The 12,492-nt window shown below is 44.0% G+C and overlaps 1 protein-coding gene across 4 annotated transcripts; it reads left to right on the plus strand.

Moving 5' to 3' along the window:
- Positions 1 to 1,589: 1,589 nt before the first annotated feature.
- csnk1e (casein kinase 1, epsilon) lies at positions 1,590 to 11,740 on the plus strand. 4 transcript variants are annotated; one of them, XM_085170232.1, is made up of 11 exons: positions 1,590 to 1,882; positions 3,171 to 3,268; positions 3,361 to 3,471; positions 4,583 to 4,731; positions 5,699 to 5,927; positions 6,113 to 6,283; positions 6,390 to 6,538; positions 6,619 to 6,817; positions 6,907 to 7,052; positions 8,101 to 8,166; positions 10,356 to 11,740. In XM_085170232.1, exons 2-10 carry the CDS (start codon positions 3,193 to 3,195, stop codon positions 8,131 to 8,133), a joined length of 1,263 nt encoding a protein of 420 aa, XP_085026358.1. In that variant the 5' UTR covers positions 1,590 to 1,882; positions 3,171 to 3,192; the 3' UTR covers positions 8,134 to 8,166; positions 10,356 to 11,740. The 4 variants fall into 4 exon arrangements, with proteins under 4 accessions (XP_085026358.1, XP_085026359.1, XP_085026356.1 ...); XM_085170233.1 differs by lacking the exon at positions 10,356 to 11,740 and adding an exon at positions 8,279 to 10,345; XM_085170230.1 differs by having other exon boundaries at positions 1,591 to 1,882; positions 10,353 to 11,740.
- Positions 11,741 to 12,492: the final 752 nt, after the last annotated feature.

Here is a 12,492-nt window from a genome sequence, read left to right on the forward strand (position 1 = left end):
CTCACTATCAAATGTCTTAATAGGACAAAATGAAGTGTAGGGGTGAAATGTCAGATGGCATCAAAATGTTGGGTCATTAGTCAACCCTGTAATCAAAACAATTAGATTTTAGCTATTTTTTATTTAGCTAGATTCTCAATTGATAAAATGAATCTTCAGTGCAGATCTTCAGCAATTGTAGAGCTATGTCAGCCTTAATACTTTTATTTTTTTAATGTAGTAAATACAATTAAATGATAAATATTGTGAAAACACTGGAATAGACACTTTATTTGTTAGAGCTCCCTAATTCTTCATGGCACAAATTCAACAAGGTGCTGGAAGAATTCCACAGATTTTGGTCCATATTATCATGATAGCACAGCTGCTGAAGATTTGTCAGCTGCATATCCATGATTTCCGTCACCTCCCAAAGATGCTTCGTTGGATTGAAATCTGGTGAGTGGAGTACAGTGAACTCTAATTTTTCATGAAATCGGTTAGAGGTGATCTGATGTGGTGCGTTATCCTGCTGCAAGTAGCCATCAGAAGATGGGTACACTGTAGATGGACGCCACACCAGTGTGATCCACTGATACAAGCCAAAACGGGTTGATTCTTTCATGTTGTTTACACTCAATTCTGACTCTCATGTCTGAATGTTGAAGCAGAAATTGAGAGTCACAACACCAGCTGTTTTCCAGTCTTTAGTTGTCCAGCTCTGATCGATGCCCTAGTCTTCCTGTTCCTAACTGACAGGAGTGGTACCTGGCGTGGTCTTTTGTGTGTGTATGTGTATTGCGCATTCAGAGTTGCATGCATAGATATGGTTATTTGAAATCTTTCTGCCTACCTTTCAGCTCAAAGTCTAGCCATTCTACCCTGACACCAACACAACATTGTCATCTAGCAAACTGCTACTCACTGGATATTTTCTTTTTTTCAGACCATGCTCTGTAAACCCTAGAGATCAGCAGGTTCTGAAACGCTCTGACCATCTTGCACCAAAGTCACTTTAACCTCCATCCTAATCCTCAGTTTAAAATTCAGCATGTCTTCACGACTAAATGCATTGACCTGCTGTCATAATTAGTTATTTGTGCTAATTGACAAATGTACCTTATAAAGTACACATCTGACTTTCAATCATTAATTATTTACTTTTTATTTGGGCGGGTAAAATTGGGGGATCACAGAGCGAATGAGAGTGCACTTAATATGCAAAAACATTTAATGGGAACACAAATAAATAAATAGGATAATTAATAGAAAACTGAATAATAGAAGCAACGGAAATGATATTTTATTATTAAGTATTAATATTTTAATGTTTTATTTATTTATTTATTTTTTAATCCTGGCAGCTTCGGTCCTCCATACACAGGCACATAGCTTACTCCAGCAGACGCAGGGCGGTGATCATCTTATACTTCTCTATTGTGCTTTAAATTTAGAGTCTGCTGAGAGCGAGGGGAGATCAGAGTGCAGCTGGTGGCATCAGGGCGCTTCATTCATGCCTGCAAGCAGCAGCTCTCAGCAGCCCTGCTGCTTTAAGACAATCCGGGCATCTCTGCAAGCCTGTGCATGACATCATTGATATTGTCAATGGTGTAGAGTGAGGGAGGGCTGGGTGTGAGGGGGAGACGGAGAGGAGCAGCCAAAGGAGAGAGGAAGAGGAGGACCTCGGTGTCTAGTTTCAGGGTTTTTTTTCCCATTAAATAAACGTGACTCTACGGAGCTTCCTCTAGTCGCATCTCCACCTCCGTCTCGGATTAGCTGGTAATTTTTTTGGTCGACACTTCGGGTTCGGGTCACGCATCTCCGAGGCTATGAGCCGTCCGAAGCCGCATCGGTACGTCGCTGTCCAGGGTCCTGAGTGAGACGACGGACGACCACGAAGCCGGTGAGAAGATGCAGGGATGGTGGTGATGGTGTTCGGGGGGTGGGTGTATGTTGGCTGGTGAAGATGTCTGTGTGTGTGAGAGAGAGCGAGAGGGACGTGGAGGGGGGGAGGGCTTGGGTTAGCCAAACAGAGTCCAGATAGTCGTGTTGGGGTGGGCGAGGGGGTGCGCTCGATCAGAGGTCCTGTGTGGAGGGTGCGGTTATGGGGAATTATTACCATATCTGATGGCCATCCAGACATGAACGGTATGTTGTTGTTTATTTGTTTGTTTGTTTGGGTTTGTGGGGTTTTTGGGGTTTTTGTGCATGCACGGCCTTCCTCATTTGCTTTGTGATATCTGGGGCAACTGCACGCTGGGTGAAAATACCACGTCTCGCCTGTTTTTGCAGTCTCTTGCTGCAATAGTGGGTCCCTGTTTTGTAACGCTGGCAACACAGCAGCAGCAGCAGCTCCTGGAAGGCTGAGAGAGAAAACGAGCTTGAGAAACCTGCTGGAAAGGGTTTGGCGGTGTGCAGCAGTGCACGGTGTGTATGTGGAGGTTCGTCTACAATGCAGTCAAGACTGAAAGGGGGGCGGGGGGGGGGGGACTTAGTCAGCGATTAATGCGATGTCAGGCTGGCTTGTAAAAGCGTAACCTTTGTCGAAAAGCCCCCACCATCATCTCACACTTTTATGTCCTTATTTCAGGGCTGTGCACACAGTTAGCGCCAGGATGAGGAAAACATGACTCATTCAAATTTTGTGAGGGGACCCCGGTGAGAAATTGCAAGTTTATGCAAATCACTTCTACACAGGATCAAGACTCATTTAAAGTGCTTTGGGAAGAGAGAGTGTGTGTGTGAGATTTCCCCCCCTGCAGTTCTTAATAAATCATGTTACACAACTACAGGCTCTGTTCTTCTTCACTCTCACCTTTTTTTTGCTCCATGCAGTTTATAAATACTTTATTGGCCTACATTGTTGCCCGGAATTTACTGTCAACCATCCTCGGCACACGTCAGGAGCAGGGGTGTTTCATTAGGTCGTGTCTCTTTGACGCTTTGGCCACATGTGTGCCACAGTTTCCCTCCTGGCTCCAGAGATTCAACTCGGGCTGCACTACGTCATTGTACTTTGCTCAGGCTTACAGTTCTGTTTCCCTTCACTGATACAGCAGCCTAAGGCCTAACCGCTTGTACTCTAAAGTCTGCAGTCTTTTCACCAGTGTCCTTTCACTCTATTGATCACCGGTGACTGATGACAGCTTTGTGCGTGTGTGTGTCTGTGTGATTCTGTCGAACCGTTCCAGCAAGTTGAAGAGCTCAGGAGCCATGGAGTTGAGGGTGGGGAACAAGTACCGCCTTGGGAGGAAGATAGGGAGTGGATCCTTTGGAGATATTTATCTCGGTGAGTATCTAAGCAAGTAGTGCCAATTGCCATCAATTTTGTGGGTTTGTAGACTTAAGTTCTTCTGATCTAACCTCTGTTTCTCTCATCAGGGTCAAACATTGCTACAGGAGAGGAAGTAGCCATTAAACTGGAATGTGTGAAGACCAAACATCCACAGCTCCACATCGAGAGCAAATTCTACAAAATGATGCAGGGTGGAGGTACAGAGAAATATTTCAGGGTCTCTTTGACAGCTTTACTACCGGTCTGCTGAGATGTAGTAAATAGTTTTAGGGTCACTAAGGAGTATTTAGGGCTGCTGAGAGCTATCAACAATGATTGCAAAGAGATTATGGTGAATTTGAAAGACATTTCAGGGCACACAAAGGCATTGAAACTCAAGCTATCTTTGACTGAAATGCAATTAATGAGCATTTGAATGTCTTTATGGTCACTGGGAGTAATGATCATCCTGCTGCACTAAGCTGGTGATAACACAGTGACGGACATAAGATAAATAACATGAAGCTTTAGTGAGGTGGAGTGAGTGGAGGAGTTCAAGTATCTCGGGGTCTTGTTCGCGAGTGATGGGAGAAGGGAGATCGACAGACGGATTGGTGCTGCGGCTGCAGTGATGCGGACGCTGCACCGGTCCGTCGTGGTGAAGAGGGAGCTGAGTGTAAAAGCGAAGCTCTCAATTTACCGGTCGATCTACGTCCCTACCCTCACCCATGGCCACGAGCTGTGGGTAGTGACCGAAAGAACGAGATCGCGGATACAAGCGGCGGAAATGAGCTTCCTCCGAAGGGTGGCTGGCATCTCCCTTAAAGATAGGGTGAGTGAGAAGTTCGGCCATCCAGGAGGGGCTCAGAGTAGAGCCGCTGCTCCTCCACATCGAAAGGAGCCAGCTGAGGTGGTTCGGGCATCTGCCAAGGATGCCTCCTGGGCGCCTCCTGGGTGAGGTGTTCCGGGCATGTCCCACCGGGAGGAGGCCCCGGGGCAGACCCAGGACACGCTGGAGAGATTATATCTCTTGGCTGTCCTGGGAACGCCTTGGTGTTCCCCCGGATAAGCTGGAGGAGGTGGCTGGGGAGAGGGAGGTCTGGGCTTCTCTGCTTAGGCTGCTGCCCCCGCGACCCGGCCTCGGATAAAGCGGATGAAGATGGATGGATGGAACATGAAGCTTTATTTATGTGCAGAGGTTCATATATGTGTGAGAATCTTTCGTGTCATCTGAAAAAAGCTAAATTTAGGTGATGAATTTTAACCTAAATCTTCTGTTACTCCAAATGATTCATTTTCCTAACATTTCTGCTCCTTCTCACACCACAGTGGGAATCCCGTCTATCAAGTGGTGTGGAGCGGAAGGCGACTACAACGTCATGGTGATGGAGCTGCTGGGTCCCAGTCTGGAGGACCTGTTCAACTTCTGCTCCCGCAAGTTCAGCCTGAAGACAGTCCTGCTGCTGGCAGACCAGATGGTGAGACCGACTGGCCACAAAAAGCCTAACAGCTCATCAGGGCTTCTTTTTTTTCCACCTTGCACCCTATCATCTGCAGTAACTAATCACGTTAAGAGCTCAAATAAGAGCTTCTGTGCACTTTGTCAGAATTTAATACCATTTTTAAAACACTTCCTCAAGACTGAGACTCGTCTGAGAAATATATCACTTTTCTCTCACAAATGTCACCTTTGCTTGCACACGGCACATTAGAAAGTTACAGAAAATGTTATCAGAAGTTGTTGCCATGTTAAGGCTCAGAATAAACAAATCATTTAAAACCAGAGAAGAATTCCCATCTAAACAGATGAAGCTTGTTTTCTGGCTTGAGGCTCAGCGTTAGTTAGAGTCTTTCTCCTCTCCTCTAATAATAACTTTCTCTACCCCTGTAAAACGACCTCTGTATATCTGCAGAAATGCTGGCAGGGTTATTGATCAAAACCAATGACTCGACTATTATTTCATCAGCCAATGAGACCTTAAAACAGACTTTCAGCTCCAGGTCAAACTCTCTGTAACACTGAGTACATAGAGAGCTGCAGAGTCGTGGCCCTGGCAGTCGATGTAACTAACTGTGTGAGAAGGAATAACTGCTCGATGCTTGTGCACACGAGGCCTTTGTCTCGTACTTTTAAACAGTGACTGCTTTATGTTTTTGTGCAGTAAAGGTACAGCGCCTCTCTTTTTGTTGCATTCAAGGACACTTACATTTAAGATACTGTAGATGACTCCTAAAAGGCAATAAAGACAAGATAATCCAAACTGATACAATAGTTTTGCATAATCTGCATGGTTCCCTTTTCTCATTAACATGCATACGTCCATTGTTTACATACAGTCTGTGGGCTAAACCTGAAAAACTGCTGTTTACCTTCATGAAAGGAAATTTTTGTTAACTGTGCCTCAGCATACAAGATAACTAGTGAGCCCCTTTGTCTGTCTTCAGATCAGCAGAATCGAGTACATCCACTCCAAGAACTTTATCCACAGAGACGTGAAGCCCGATAACTTCCTGATGGGGCTCGGGAAGAAGGGAAACCTGGTCTACATCATCGACTTTGGCCTGGCCAAGAAATACCGTGACGCCCGGACTCACCAGCACATCCCTTACCGTGAGAATAAAAACCTAACCGGCACCGCCCGCTACGCCTCCATTAACACCCATCTGGGCATCGGTAAGGCAGCGTATCTGTCTTGTTGTGTGTGTTCTGCGGACCCCGATGTGATTTTTTTCTGATTCCTTTTTATTAATTGTGACATGATTCTCAGAGCTGTAGCTTTTTCCTTTCTTTCCCTTCATTTTCTGCTGTTTCATTCTCTTCTCTCTTTTCGTCCCTTTGCTCCGTCTTTTTCTCCACAGAGCAGTCGAGACGTGATGACCTGGAGTCTCTGGGCTATGTTCTCATGTACTTCAACCTGGGCTCTCTGCCATGGCAAGGACTCAAGGCTGCCACCAAGCGGCAGAAGTATGAACGTATCAGTGAGAAGAAAATGTCCACCCCTATTGAGGTGCTGTGCAAAGGTTACCCATGTGAGTAGCTGTTGGAGTGGTGTTCTTGAGTGCAGTAAAGAGGTTTTTGCAGTTTTTCTGTCAGATCTGACTTTGCTCTAAATCTTCTGTCTCCTATGTTTCCCAGCTGAGTTCTCCACGTATCTGAACCTGTGTCGCTCCCTACGGTTTGATGACAAGCCAGACTACTCTTATCTAAGGCAGCTCTTCAGGAACCTTTTCCACCGACAAGGCTTCTCCTACGACTATGTCTTTGACTGGAACATGCTGAAGTTTGTGCGTGTCGCGCTTGGACTTGGAAGATTTATCCCTTTTCTAGCAGACTTTCTCATCCATGCTATTCCTTTGTGTCTCAGGGGGCCAGCAGGACAACAGACGATGGCGAAAGGGAGAGGAGAGAGGGGAAAGATGGAGAGGAAAGACCAGGAGGAGGCCAAAGGGGAGCGGGAGGTCGAGCTTTGCCGCCGGGTCCAAACCCTTCTGCGGCCAACAGAGTGAGGAACGAGGCAGACGCTGCTCCTCCTAACCCAGCTACGCGTGGGGTCCAGCAGTCAGGTTCGGGTGTTGCTTTCTTCTGGGTGTTGGAGGGCAGCAGCAGAGTTCAGGTTTTCATTTTAAGTGTGTGTTTCTGTGTGCTCACGCAGGTAATCGCTCTCCTCAGGCTGGGAGAGCAGAGCGAGCTGAGCGAGAGAGGAAGGTGGCCATGAGGCTTCATCGCGGGGCCCCGGCTAATGTCTCCTCCTCCGATCTCACTGCACGCCTCGACCAATCACGCATCACCACATCACAGGTAGGAAGATTAGCACTGTGTCGTTCTATACACTCAGGACTGGTGATGGATATTCAGACATCACCTCACACGTAGCAGATGGCCATCCCTCCTCGAGCCTGGTTCTGCTGGAGGTTTCTTCCTGTTAAAAGGGAGTTTTTCATTCCCACTGTCGCCAAGTGCTTTCTCATAAGGGGCGGTCTGATTGTTGGGGTTTTCTCTGTATTATTGTAGGGTTTATACCTCGTCATCTAAAGTGCTTTGAGCTGGCTGTTGTTGTGATTTGGTGCTATATAAATATAACTTAATACAGTAAACTAAGACAGAGAACCTTACATGTTATGCAAGCATGTGTAGCACACAGGAACTACAGGGAACTTTATGAAACTTGACCACAAATAATCTGCAGCAGATGTCACTCTTTGCTCTTTTGAAACAATTTTTTTTCCTTATTTCTTCTTTTTGGTGGAGAAAGTGGACGAGAAGAGTTTGCACTAACTTAGATTACTGCATTTTCTCATTATATTGGCACTCTGCTCTAACTAGTGATGCATATCTGAAATACTGGAAGCAGGAAAATAGTAATCATTAATCTACTTATAATTACCACCAAAACATGCATACGAAGAGTTTTTGTTACTGTGCAGCTTAAAGTCAAATATGATATGAAGGCAGACTAATTCTCCAAGGCCTTCCTTCAGTGCCTACATCCTGTAGCAGTGACAGCAGACAACCTGAATGACCACTCTGAACTCTTTAAAGATTCTTACATGAACCAAACATGAAATTCAAATGGATAAAATATGACTTTACATTGTTCACTGACTGAATATTTTATAATGTACTTGTATATAAAACAAGGAACTTAATTGTCCAGACTATCCTATGATCTTGACAGGTAATAAGTAGGCACGTCACGTTTTTTTCCGTGTCTGTCCTTTGTTTGCTGCAGTGAATAAAATGATCCAAACTCTATGAAGGCTCGCATAGTTTATGCGTAGAAAGGCTCTTTTCTTTATTTTTTAGCTTTTGCCTTGTTTTAATCATCTCGTTTTCCCTCCTTACTCAGGTCAGTGTGCCATTTGAACATCTGGCAAAGTGAGTTCCTTCTCCCTGGCCTGCAGGTCAGTGGCAGGTGAGGACATGTCTGACACATACTCACACAGACAGCGTTTCTTTTATTTAAAAAAGCTAAAATAAAATCCTTGCTCTTGAGCTGTAATTGTTGCATGTTGTGTATAATATAGACCCAGTGATTCAGCACTAGAGTACAGCAGACATTAGACAACTTTAAGATGAACAGCAGAAGAAAAAAAGATCCAGCCACAACACAACAACTGGCTTTGTGATTTAATCCATGTGTTGGATGTGTTGGATAAGGACGCAATTTATGTACTTTTTACTACTACACTGTTTAACTGTAAAGCTGAATTAAGCTGGAAACCAGTACTGATTAAAATTCGCTGTGATCCACAGAGCTATGAAAATTGTCTTTGTCCAATAAATTGCGGCCGTTGTTTTGCCGCTCTCCTCTCCTCTGTTTCACGATGTATGTTTATGCGTGCATCTCCTCTGCTGGTGCGTGTTAGACGAGGCCAAGGGACAGAACCATAAACTGTATATAAAAAGAAGGGTGTAACCACAAGCTCCCATCACCATCACAGGGATAGTGTAGTTTGAAAATAGATTGTCACGAGTCACCCTACACGCTCACACGGTACCAACTTGTCAAAAGAGCGCAGCCACACTGTAAAACGTACCCTGGTTTTCTGGTCTTCATTAAGATACAGGCAGGAGCTGCAGTATTCTCCCGAGCAATAGGCGTCACCACTAAGACACTATCAACAAAATATCAGCGCTGATATAGGAAGAGAAGAAGTCAAACCTGGAGTCTGTGGCGGTATCCCAATTCAGGGTCTGCAGCCTTAAAGTACGCAGCCTCAATGGTCCTCAAGGGCCGCGTACTTAAAGACCGCTAAGGCCGGAAGTGCGAGGCTTGTGAAATGGGACGGTCTAGCCTCCGTTGCGCTGCCCAGGTTGCCTAGCAACCATGATACTAACAGCTGGAAACGTTTCATACAGCTTTGTTTGACAGAAATGAAGGAGAACATATTTTGTTCATTTGTTTGTTTGTTTCTACATGAGCTTTGATCATTCTCTGTAAGATTAAGCTCAGCTATTGAACGGCGTATATTTTAAAGTAAAGGCTGTAAAACCAAGTTTGTACAAACGTCACTAATGTCACATAACTTTGCCGACATGTGGCCAACAGGAATGTTTTAATGTTCTTCGTTATTAAACATTTGCACATAAATAAGTGACATAATATTCAGTACTTACTTAAAGTTTACTCTTCGGGCGCCCCTCATCCGCTGTTTTTTTCCGACAAAATTATCCACACCCACCGCCGCGCTATGCATTCTGGGATATGTTGGGCCACGAAGTCTACACCGCCACGTCCTTAAAATTCAAGGAAATGAAGGACGCATTTGAGGGCCGCATTTCGAGCAGCCCTCGAATTGGGACAGCCTTTGTCGCGTCGCGGTGACGTAATCGGCCTTAAAATGCGGCCTTTAAGGCTGCAGACCCTGAATTGGGATACAGCCAATGACATTGCACAGTCTGTTGTTTTCTACCCCTGTGGAATCTGTCAATGAGCTTCTGTACTGATTTGGCATTAAAATAGCAGTAAAAACAGACACAGCTGTGCACTCCAAGTTAAAAATTGAAAGATGTATGACCAACCAGAATCAGCACAGAGGATGTGACATCAGTTTCGTCACAGATTCGTCACACAGCACCGTGCTACGGGGTGAACGGCGAGCATAAATGGGCGGATGGATGGAGTCGGCCACCTTCTGGTCAATTAAAAAGATTGCAGCTGTTTTCAGTCTTGTAAACCAGATCCATCTTTTATATACAGTGTATGGGTGCAGCAGGGTGCGAGGGAAGTGGTAAAACTGCTCAGGGGGAAAAATGCACACAAATGACACAAATAAATTTGATGACTTGTTTTATGGCACTGCTCTATGACATCCCAGTTGACTTTATAAATGCAGGAAAGGGTAACATAAGTCATTTCTTTTAAAATGAAAATGCTGCAAAAGCAGACTTAATATATTTACTCTAAACAGAATTTAAGTAGTATTAATGGTAGCAGTAGCGCAGTACAGCAGCACTTAGCAGGCATATAAACGGGTGGACTACAATTTGACTAAGGCTACAAAACAGAAGCAGCACAGAGTGATCAGCTGAAAATCTTCATCTTTTAAAGACTAACATTTTCCTGCTTTGTTCTTCTTTTTTTCTCTTGCGGTTCAGCAGCTGCAGGGTATCAAATACCCCTTACTTTTCAAATGGATGAATGAAAACATGAGTGACTGCAGGAGGAGAAAGCATTACAGGCCCTTAAAGGGGGATCGATCGTCCGTGTGTCTGTCAGTATGCGGTGTGAGCATGCCCAGTGTTAAAGCTTGCTGAGATGATGGAAAACCAGTGGGACAGACAAACTCTAGGCTGGAACCGTTTGATACTGCTTTTCAGAGAGTGTTGCCGGACGGGCGTCGACTCGGTCAATTCAGAGGCTCAACTCAACTCGCATAAAATAAACCATCAAAGTGCACAAAATGGACTAAGTCAGTTTTTCTGGTTTACACCTGTGATAAAATCAACAACTATCAATCTGCTAATGTTTGCGAGCTACATCTGCTGCTTGTGGTATTCTTTATTATTAATAGATATCTTTAAAAAAAAAAAAAAAAAGGAAACATGGAGACAAATGCAAAACAAAAGTGTATCCAGGCCTACGAGAGGCGAGCCAGGCGATTGCTTTAACGTGGACCACCGAGAGGAACAGAGGAAGGGGATAAATGGGAGCGAGGCTGCTTTTCGTCAGTAAACGTGTCTGTCTGTGTTATTGTCCTAATCGTTCGTTTTGCCTTCAGCTTTGCTTTAGAGAGCCAGAAGAAAGGAAAGCTAGTGGAGGGCAAGAGGGAGGCTGTAGAACCTGTTAGGAGTTCCTATTTTTCAGCATATTTGTTACAGTCTTACCTAAGGAAGACTGAAAACATTACTGAATGTGAAAAGCGCAAAAAGACAGCCACGAGCAGAGATCGGGATATAACGTGGATTGTATGATATGATGAAGCCTTAGTCCAGCTTGCAACTCCAGGCATGAAGAGACTCGAGAAAGTTGTAAGATCTTGGTGGTGAGCAAGTCTGGTGTTACATTTGTATTTTTCTTTACTTTTGCTTTTGTCCCATTTTATATGACATGTAAAATGTGTACATACTTTTGCCAGAATGTGACAGATTGTTTAAAGACGGAGCTGGAGAGAAGAGTACGTCCTGACACACCTGGGACAGAAAGTGAAACTTTACCGGAAACCTTTAGAGTCTGCCACACGTTTGTTTTGGTTTGCACTGAGGCAGGCAATGACAGAAAGGTTCTTGTTATAATATAAAATGTACTCATCGGTATTTTGACCCAGGCCTGTCAGGATGGATGGAGGTCTCTGATTAGAGGATGATGACTGATGTCCTGTACATTTCTTTACCATGCTTCAACTTTATTAATATGATATTTGTGTATATTTTCTGATTCAATAAAAAATATACACACCTTATACAAACTTCTAATGATATCTTTCTCTTGATGGAAACATACTTAAATATTCATATTCATAACTGATCTCAGAATACAAATGCTGTACAAAAGTCTAAAGATGTCTTTAAAATTTACTTCCAGTAGTTCCTTTATCTGACCAGAGAAGTGTTATCTGTTTTTAAGCTACTTAATGCTTATACGTGTATCATTTAAGTATAAATTAGGCACAAGACTTGAACCAATTTGAAACTGGAATTTGAACTTGGAAGAATACTCAAAACATGCCAAAGGTAACACAGTTTGATAGGCATAAAATAGTATTTCTGCACAAATAAAGTGATTCCAGAAAACCTGTGTGGTGAACAATATTTAAATGCCATCTTTTTAAGAAATAGGAAAGAATATAGCAAAAACTTGACACAGAACCTGAGAGATACATCTGGCCCTTCAGTTGATCCATCTGCATTAAGTGTCTCCTGTGGAAGTCTTCCTCCTCTCAGTTATGTCTCCCTTGTTTCCATGCTCTTCTCTCTGTGTTTCATCCTTTGTCTCCCCAGTCTGTCATGTATTTCCATGTTTGTGTAGCTCCGTCTAAATGTCAAGCTTGCGTGAAAATTAAGCATGCTAGCCCCACATCAACACTTACTGGCCCCTTCTTTTTGCTCTACTTCCAGGTCTAATTCTTAGCTTTTGTACTCATTTCGTAATAAAGAAGACAGGAATTACTGTAGATGAAAAGTAATGCTGGCAGTCAAAATAAACTTGAGGACTTCAGCCAGAACTTCTGTGTTACCAAATGAATGTTGTTAAAATTCCCAAATTCCCAGGCCTTGATAATGAAGCTCTATGACGGGG

Source organism: Neolamprologus multifasciatus, chromosome 8 (genome assembly GCF_963576455.1).
Source record: "Neolamprologus multifasciatus chromosome 8, fNeoMul1.2, whole genome shotgun sequence".
Taxonomy (NCBI): domain Eukaryota; kingdom Metazoa; phylum Chordata; class Actinopteri; order Cichliformes; family Cichlidae; genus Neolamprologus; species Neolamprologus multifasciatus.